This window comes from Micropterus dolomieu, unplaced genomic scaffold (assembly GCF_021292245.1).
Source record: "Micropterus dolomieu isolate WLL.071019.BEF.003 ecotype Adirondacks unplaced genomic scaffold, ASM2129224v1 contig_570, whole genome shotgun sequence".
Lineage (NCBI taxonomy): Eukaryota > Metazoa > Chordata > Actinopteri > Centrarchiformes > Centrarchidae > Micropterus > Micropterus dolomieu.
This window is the reverse complement of record NW_025729560.1, coordinates 791-10,786: the sequence shown is the minus strand read 5'-3', so window position 1 is coordinate 10,786 and position 9,996 is coordinate 791. Positions and strand designations below refer to the sequence as shown.

The following is a 9,996-nucleotide window of genomic DNA, read 5'->3' as shown; positions in this document are numbered from 1 at the left end:
AAAGTACAGGATAGATCAAATTTGTTCATGAACAAGCCTCACTTAAACACTGAGCCGGAGATCTACTGGCAAAGCTAATATTAATATAAAAAAACTGGAGTGACAGAAAGAGGAAGACGCTGTGTGGATAACATGTCAGGAAACAGGTCTGTACAAAAACAGCAGATCAACCAACCAATGAAAACAGGAACCGACAAAATCAACTGGAGTTAAATAGTTTTTCAGCCTTTCTTTCAGTAGATTTCAACATCCAAGATCAACAAAATGAGGAGCTTTCTTCTTCTCCTCTTCTCACTAATGACAGGTAAAAAGATTTCTGCTGCCTGATTCCTGATATTAGAGATTTTATAGAAAACTGTTACAGCCTCTTAAGAAATGAACCACTTTCAATACATCCTGTGGTGTGGATTCAGCTACAATTGTTGTACTTTTTTACTTTAACAAAGGTCACAAAAGTTGTTCTGGTTCACAAAGTAAAACTAACAGGGTCAAATAACTGTCTTCTAAATTTAATACTAATTTAAACATATTGATTGCTTCTCTAATTCATCCAACACCAAGATGCAACATATAGTGTGTTAATAAAAGGTAACTGCACAGGTAGTTGTTGTTTTCTTGTGAATATGCAGCTTTCAGAGCTGATGTTTTGAATTTGAGACAACATCCAGTCTTTTATTGAAAAAATCTGGCAAAAATACTTTGCGTACAGGAAATAATGCTCTTCTAATTTATTCCTGTTGAATAAGACTTACGTGTTTGGTTTCTAAAACGCGGAGAGAACACAAGCAGAAGTGAAAGTAATGTAGTGATCACAGCTGTCACCCTGTTTATTTTCTGTATATAAATGTTATGGCAAAATTATGAGTGATTGAATGATTCATTGTTGTCACCTATTAAAATAAATCATCAATAATTGATTAGTCAGTTTAATTCTTTTTTTAAGAAAACAAGTCAAAATGTTCTGACACCAGCTTCTTAAATGTGAATACAACTGAAAACTGAATATCTGTGGGTTGTGGACAAAATAAGACATATTAAAAAGTTAATCAAAATTTCTTTTTACCATTTTCTGACATTTTATAAACCACATTGAATGACTATATTAAACAATACCTGTTTTAATATTATCACTTCACATCAACCTCATAATCGTTCCCTTTTCTCTGTATGAGCAATAGCCAAAATCACAATAACCAGGACATCATAATACACCATTTAATGTATGAATACTCTTGTTCCGCAGACACCAGGGATGCACTTTCAAAAAGGATGAGGAAGGTAATTGTCCAAATCGAAAGTCCAAAATAGAAAAGTTAATAATAAAGTAATATAATGCAAATGGTACAATCAACATTTTTTAAATACCTTTTATATCAAATGAATTACAGAGCAAATTAGACTGCTTATCCATTTTTAAATATAAAGAACAGTGTTGCAGATATTAAAAACACATGCACACACAAATGCAACAGATTAACCATGGAATAAAATGTCTGACAAAACATAACTTATGTAGTTTCAGTATTAAACAGTAGCTTTACAAACCAGAAAAAGATTAAGCAGTCAAACACTTGTTGTTGTCAAACAGATAAATTTTAGTTGAAATCTACAACAGTAGGATAATCGCACTGTTCATCACTCAATGCTAATTTTGTTAGCTCTAGGCCCATGCACTTGAACTCGCTAGCTTAGCCTAGCACCTCCTGACGCTGCATTTAATTATTTATTTTTACCGCGACTCAACAATTCCGGGATTTCTCTGTCATTCTGCAGGTTTCAGTGAACATTGCCTCACAGATGCAGACATCTACAGTCTTAAAACTTAAGTACAGACTGATTTTACTGTTGTATCTGAAACAGGTCCTTTCCCCACAGTGTCACCCAGTGTCTGACGGGCACAGGGTGCTTGTTAAGTCTCTTAATTGCATCCACGTTTCTCTCACCTGCATCTTTTCCTTGCGTCTTAAGTGCAATTTATACTTCTGTGTCAAATCGCCGTCGCCTGACGTGCACCTCCTCAGAAATGTAACTACTCGTCGAGTCGACACGGACCGTAAGCTCAGTGATTGGTCAGCTGGGTCATTGTAATCGCGCAGAGTCAACGCTATCAGTTATAGGCTACGTTAGTTTTTCCAATGCCTGAGAAAATTGATGTGTGGCGTGTGAAAAGTGTCAATTGCGTGAGAGTTGGCAGCTGATTTCAATAGCTGATAGCCTGTTATAACGTCCTGTGGTTGCTGGGCCCCCGAGGGGTGTGGCCCCTGCTGCGGCCGGTCGTCATGTATACAGTCACTGACTTAGGTTTAGATACTAACATTTCTGATGGTTATGTTAAGGGTAGGGGGCTTCGGGGGGGTGTCAACACCTTTAACAAGAACGTAGCTAACTTCCTCATACGTCTCTCATAGAGACGCTGAAAGGTACCTTTGGCGTCAACTTACTACGTTTTGTCACTTTTTCTGAAATCGTTGGTGTTGGACGCCCTGAGATGAGAACGGTCTGGGATTTTCAGTCCGAGTGTTGTGTGTTCGGTCCCTCCTTGCGCAAACATATATAACTATGAAGAAACTGCTGCATCAAACATACTCACAGTGAAGCATGTGCTGCAGTGTGTGCGTCCCAGCTTGGAAGCTTATTTTCATTTCCCCATCATCTCCAGGCAGAGAAAGTGCCTGCACTTCTTCATCAGAGGGATACAATCACACGTTTCCTGATGACTACTTCAGAGGTGTGTTAAGCACGCCATAAACTGTTTTTAATGTCTTTCAGAACGTTTCAAAGTAAAAGCCGTCAATTTATCTTGAAATAAAGCATTGCTGCAAAAAACTTTCTTGCACTTTTATTTTACAGGCACAGTCACTTAAAGGGGCATTATGAAGTTTTCAGCAGCCACTAGTGGTGTGGTTATAAGATTGTAACCAGGTGTGTGCTCGTACGCGTCCAAATCCAAAACACAACCGCTTTTATACAGAAATCCTGCAATGAATGCAGAAACACTAGCATGCAGGCTGTGGCTTTTCTCCAGACAGGCTCTGTTAGTTCAACGTTCCCGGCTCAGTGGCAGCTCAACACCAGCTCAGTAAGTTACCTTTCATACAGTGGCGCAATGTGAGAATGGCTATAGAGAGACAGGGAGACATCACAACATGCTGGGAACTCAGATAAACTCCCAACACCCTGTTCCAGTAATATTTTTATCAGTTCAACTAATCCATGCTCGTTGCATGATAATGTTACATTTACTGCGTTTAACCGACATGCTACATTATTAGCTTGCCTGCTGCTTTTCAGTAACTATATTTACTATCTGTGTACTTACTATCACCGGAGGCTCAGCAATGTCAGCACAGCTAAATGTATTGGATGATAATGAAACGGTTAATGAGCTGGACAAAATATTATAACGAGATTGTGTCACACTTTATGACAGTTAGACTGCAGTAAGTAGCTTTACTGTAGTGTTAGTGCATGGGCCTCCACTGTGTTGCTGTCGCAGTTTTGTTGCAGTTTTGTATATTATGGGGGTCATGTTAGTTACAGCTACTGAGAGGTGGAGAAGCTGTGTACCCGGGTATAGGTGAAACCACAATAAATCTAAATAGAACCTTATGAAGCAAACAGAGGCAGGTCCGCATTGGAAGAATATCCTGCCATGTATCAAAATTTAAAATAAAGTTCTGAAAGGCTGAAATTAAGTGTTTGAAAACTCAAAATCTTACCAAAAAAATGAATTGAAAAGTAAGATTTGCAGGCTTGCTAAATGTTTTTAAAAAATAAAATCTCTGCAAACATTATGTTGTTTTTGAGTTTTCACGGAGGAAAACCTTCCAGAATTTTATTTTCAGTTTTGATAAATGGCAGGATAGTCTTCCTATATGTCCGAGCTAATGTAACGTAGTGTGGCTGGCTGCCCCGTCTGTCTCACTATAGGCTACAAAAGATTTGCTTTTCTCTGTTGCATCATTTCTTGCAGGCTAAATCAACACTTTGACATAATGGCGGTGGTTCAAAGGACAGTAATATCGGCCGCGTTAGTTGTGTAGTAGTGAACTAATGTGGAAAGCCGACCCGGTGTCCTCACATTAAAAGCAGAATAGTGGCTGATGCAAGCAACAGAGACAACAGGCATGTGCATCTTTAAGTGAGTTTTGAGCCCACTGACAATGAGGCAATGAAAATTACTTTATTTATTAATAAGTGCCCATTTAAGAGGAAGTGATTGTATGAGTAACTGTTTCAGCATCAGCCGCTATGAAAGTGAAATTTATTTATTTATTAAATTTGGCCTGCAGGCTGCCTATTGTGAAACCAAAAAAGTGCAGGGAGGCGACACATCGGCCCCTATGAACTGGTACTGCACTAGTATATATAAATTATAAGAACACAATGCAAATCTAATGAATCAAATGGGATTTCAAAACTTATTCTTTGAGTTTTTTATGTGTAGAGGCACATATCAATCAAAACATTGTTGGTAAAAGATTTAATTCAGCTTTCATACATGTTAGGTTTGGTGTCATTATTCAAATGACCAAAATGGAAATTAATCTGCACGGAAGATAAAAATTTCAGTAAAATCAGATGTAAGATGATTCAAACTTTACCATGACAGTGACGATAGGCATTGATAGAGAGCTAATTAATCGTTTCAGTGTCTGACATAATGAGGACCTTTGCCTTTGATCTACAGGTTGTGAGGCCCGGACTGTAGTGAGGGGATGCCCACAAGGATGGGTTGAATTCACCTGGAAATATCCAAAACCAAATGGAAAACATCAAAGTATTGATGTAGTTACTCCCAAAGAAACCATACGAAGCACTCAAAAGGATGTGTGGGCAAAAAAATTCCTCTATTATGATCCAAAAAAAAAAAATCTCAGGGTGGTTATTAATGAACTTCAACAGGAGGACTTTGGGAAGTACAAGTGTAAAGTTTACCAGCGACATGACTCATCCCATAACACATGGGAAGTGGAATTAGCCTTTGGTAAGAGACATTCAAGTCTATTCATTGGACCCAGTGTTTTTACATAACATAATTTAAATATATATAAATTATAAGGAACCCATATAAATCTAATGAGACTTTAGAAACATATTATCTGCTTGTTTTTTGTTGTGTATAGATGCGCATATCAATCAATACATTCTTAATAACAGATTCAATTCAGCTTTCATAAGTTTGGTGTCATTATTCCAAATTTCCATAGTATTTTGACTCCAGTTCCACATTCACTAAAGTCACTTTCTATTTTAAGTCATCATCTACTTAGATAACCAAGAATGGAGATCAAATTGCGAGTGATTGTGGTGATGTTGCAGGACATGCACTTCCATCACATGTTAGCACAGTGTCAGTGTTGGATTTCACATTTTAACTTTCTTGTTTATTTGCAGAGACAAACGGCTGCCAGGGAAAATTTAATCAAACTGCGTACAGAACAGCTAAAACCACCATCACATGTGATTACACAAGAAACAAATACAAGTTCTTTTGCAAACAGAACGGTTCAATCTGTGAGGATATTTTATCAACAAAATCCTCTCTGAAGTCAAACGGGACATTCACTCTCACAGAAACCAACAGTAGCTTCAGCATGTCCATCAGTAACGTGTCCTCACATGATGCTGGTGTCTACTGGTGTGGAGTGGAAACACATGAAGGAAGTTACAGAACTGCTCTCAGAAAGATACAGCTGGAGGTTAAAGGTGAGCAGCACACATCTGACACTTTTAGCTTTGATTTACTCCAGATGACTAAGGTGTCTCTGAAAATTGTTGTTAAATACAATCACTAAAGTGCTGCTTGTCTGTCTTTCTACAGCTACTATTACCAGATTCACAAAGTCTCCAACTGTAGGACAGAATCTCACATACTATTGTCTAAATCAAAATCATGCTCCGACAAACATATTCATCTGTAAGGGAGAAGATCCATCTATATGTCGACCTCTAGTAAGCACAGCACAGCCCAACAAGAACACTGGGAAGTTTTCCATGGAGGACAAAAACAAGAGAAATATCACCGTAACAGTGAGAGAAGTAACAATGAATGACACTGGGACATACTGGTGTGGAGCAGAAAGCACTGACAAAACACGGAGCAACAAATTCTTCCACAAAATGGTGATGACTGTAGGTGAGTGATGCTATTTTATTGTGTGGATGTAATCTGGGCCTGGTTCAGATTGTAGGAGGATTACTGATGGATGACAAGCATGAAAAGAAAGCTATAGTAATTATTGATTAATGCTGGACTTTTATTTCATCTTATAAAGTTATTTTGAATAAATATTGTGTTTTCGGTCTGTAGAGTTTCAGGGTATTGATCCAGAAAGCAGGTTTAACAAACCCTGAACTCTGAGCTGACTACCAGTTCAGTCAACTCTGAGGATGTTTATTTATGCATTATGCATGCATCATGACAAATAAATAAAGCATTCATCAATGGATCTCCAACACAACGATTCATCATGGTGAGGTGTAAAGCAAAAGAAGCAGTGAAAGAATCAGAGTTGGTTTTCCCTGTGGTAACGTGCAGGACGTACTTCGCAGCAATAGTCTTTTTTTCAGCGAAAACATCAATGTAAATAATAAAAACAACGATGGTTGAATTTCATTTAGCTGCTTCAGTTTCAGGGTCCTGATATTGTTCATGCTGGCTCACTGTCATGACTTACTGGAGCACTAAGAGAATGAGGCAGTCGTTAATGTAACACCTGTGCTTTTCCTGAGATCAGACAGACATTTCACTCACTGTAACATGAAACATGTCTTCATGGTTTCAGTTAAAAACTGAGTTAAAATTTTAACAATCCAGGCAAGAGCATCCTATTAGACCTGTTCTATTAAATATTAAATATCACTATGATGATTATTTTGGTCAATATTGAGATCACAATCAACACAATTAGTCTTTTCTACTTTTTAAACAAAATTAAACAGTGGATTTCCTTGAAGTTTAAATACAACTCATCTGAAAAACAAAAAAGTAAACGTAATATGTTCAGTGACTTCATGGGCTTCACCGTGTCCTGTCTTCTGTTTTCTCTGATACATCAGAGTTTTCTCAGTATTGAACTGCTTGGTGACCAGCGACACACTGTCTGGTCTGAACATACCGTCATATGATTAAGTTCTCACTAAGTTCTTTGCACAAGTTTTTGGGACTGCTACAGTGTGTAATGACCGTGTAACAGCTTAATTTTACCTTTCTTATTGACCAAAAGCTCTCTGCCCATCATCTTGGCCCGCGCTGAACATATAGGCCACATAACACTGGATTAATTATTCAAGTCAAAATCTGAGCATCATTACAAAAAAGAATGCATCGCAAGAATAATTTTGTCAGCTGTGATATCCGGTTACTGATTCAGTCTGTATCGACATCACCTGATGTTGCTATTTATGCTCCTGTTTTCACTTCCTGCACATGTTCAGAGCAGCAGCTGCAGTTATGTGACATCAGAACTGTATCAGCAACAACGAAAACCCTGAACAACTGATCACTTTTATCACCACAATTAGTTGTTGAGTGTTTCACTATGCATGTTTTATAATTCAGCCTTTAAGGGTAGGTTTGTCATTTTTTAAGTCTTAAACAATACTTATGTTGCTGGATGTATGTTGACAGTGTTAATGTTCACTGTAATTGTGATCCATTTTTGCCGTGAAGTGAATTCTGCCAGAAAGCCAGAATGTCAAACTGTTTATTTCAAATGTTACACATTAATAGCAGATGTTTTGAACTGTCACAGCAGGAAGAGCACTGGTGTTAATAACATTAATGATGGCTCCATTCCTTTCAAGTGTCCCAGTAAGTCATAACAGTGAGTCAGCATGAAAAAGTTTTTCTTTCCTGTATTTTAAGTCAAAAAGTTAAACTTTCATGTATTCTAGATTAATTTTATATAAAGTGATAAATTTCAGGCCTTTCTTTGTTTTTATTTTGATGAATACAGCTTACAGATCATGGAAATAAAAAATCCATAACTCAAAATATTAGGATATCAGAATAAAGAATATAAAATACACAAATCTAGACCTGCATGAATTACTACATCAATGCAGCGTAGCATGGAGGTAATCAGCGTGTGGCCCTGCTGAGGTGTGATGGATGCCCAGGTTTCTTTGATAGCAGCCTTCAGCCTGTCTGTATTGTTGGTCTGGAGTCTCTCATTTTCCTCTTGACGGTAGCCCATAGATTCTCTATGTGATTCAGGTCAGGCGATTTGCCTGGCCAATCAAGCACAGTAATGATGACCATGGTCATCTAACCTTGGTTGAGTTCGTCTGGCAAGCCTATAACACAGAGCCCACTAAAAACGTGATTTTTCAGTATCACCAGCAGTATCACAGACATCATCCACATTTCCTGTTTCTTCAACCCAGTCAGCTACTGTGTCTGCTGAGAGTCGTGGTAGGAGAGCACACTTGATATCTTAAACCTTCTGCTGCAGAAGAGCAAGAGATGAGAGGAGAAATGTTTAAAAATCTTCTAAAATGTCCACTTAAATTCCTCAACACAGCTTTGGGTGATGATGACCAATGTTGAATAATTTTTAAACAAGTAAAGGGCTGTTATACAATAGACCGTATTCACAGCAAAGGCTTTAACTTGTCGCAGAAGAAAAGCACAAGTGTAAATGAAATTAACGATGGCAAGCGAAAGTCATGACAGTGAACAACACCAGGACCCTGAAACCAAAGCAGCTAAATGAACTCATTCATTTAATTATTTCACCTGTGCTTTTCCTATTGTTACGTGTTAAAATGTTTATGTTCAGTAAAGTGGTATTGGCACACATTCACTAAACTTATTTTTTTGATGTATTCGTTATTTATTTTCCAAGAGTCAGAAAATGAAACTGGAGGCCAAATTTAAAAAAGTTAACATTTGTGCTAGAGGTGGATCAATAACAAACCAAAGATAAAAGAAAATTAAGATTGTTGTGTGGAATCTGACCTCCATGTCTAGTCTAAGATTTTTTTTGTCTATTTGTCTATTTTCTTTTGTTTTTGTCAGTATCATTATCAGAATCAACAACATCCTCCACATCTCCTGTTTCTTCAACCCAGCCAACTACTGTGTCTGCTGAGAGTCGTGGTAAGAGAGCACTTGATATTTTAAACCTTCTGCAGCAGAAGAGAATCTTTTTTTAAATTAATTTTCTGTAAATGTCTTCTTAAATTCCTCAACACAGATAGATCTGGATGATAACTTTCCATGTTGACTGTGTTTAAAAAGCAAATAAATTATGCTTTATCTTGCAGGTGACTCTCAGGTCGTCATTACTATGATCGTCTGTGTAGCTGTGCTGCTGCTGTTGTTTGTGCTAATGTTGATCCTTATCTACAAACGTAAGAGCTATTATCAGTTTGCAGAAGATACACGCACATATTGTACACAGAAAACATATTCTCAACAGGTACATCCTGTGTAGGGGTAGTAGCCCATCTACCTATTTACCTACCTTTTAATACAAATGATGAATATTAATATTTCAGAAATATTAATTCATAAATCCTGGTTAGGGCACCACCGGAAATTCAGTTCGCCCAGGGTCTCCAGACTCCCTAGGTAACGTTAGGAGTTTAATAATTACAATTACAATTATACCTAGTGATCAGTTAGTTGTAATTGCAGTCAATCTCATATCAAAGGACGTAAATCCTCCGTTACAGTGACCTGGAGCTAAACAATACACACACACAGTTCCTGAGATTACGGTGAAATTTATTAACTAACTAAAAGGTGGATATAAATGCGGTTAAATATACATCAAAGAAATAATCAATGGCTAAACAAACATGATGCAAACAATTAGAGTGATGGGTTCAAGGTGAAGTCTGATAAATTTGAACAAACAAAGAAAACATAAAGCACGCGTGTCAGCGTGTTTTTTTGTCTAGGGCGTGTCTCAGGAGGAGGGCTTTGTTCCCCTGAGAGAGGCTGTCCCTTAACTTTATGTCTATTTTAAAATCTATTTGCGCGTA

General features: G+C 37.5%; 1 protein-coding gene across 1 annotated transcript; it reads left to right on the top strand.

Moving 5' to 3' along the window:
• Positions 1-218: 218 nt before the first annotated feature.
• On the top strand, positions 219-9,360 carry LOC123964107 (polymeric immunoglobulin receptor-like; the record flags this gene model as incomplete). The annotated part of the gene is made up of 6 exons (XM_046041216.1): positions 219-304; positions 4,691-4,987; positions 5,398-5,709; positions 5,825-6,139; positions 9,026-9,106; positions 9,274-9,360. Coding segments are annotated over exons 1-6 (1,132 nt in total), but the record flags the coding sequence as incomplete, so codon positions are not given.
• Positions 9,361-9,996: the final 636 nt, after the last annotated feature.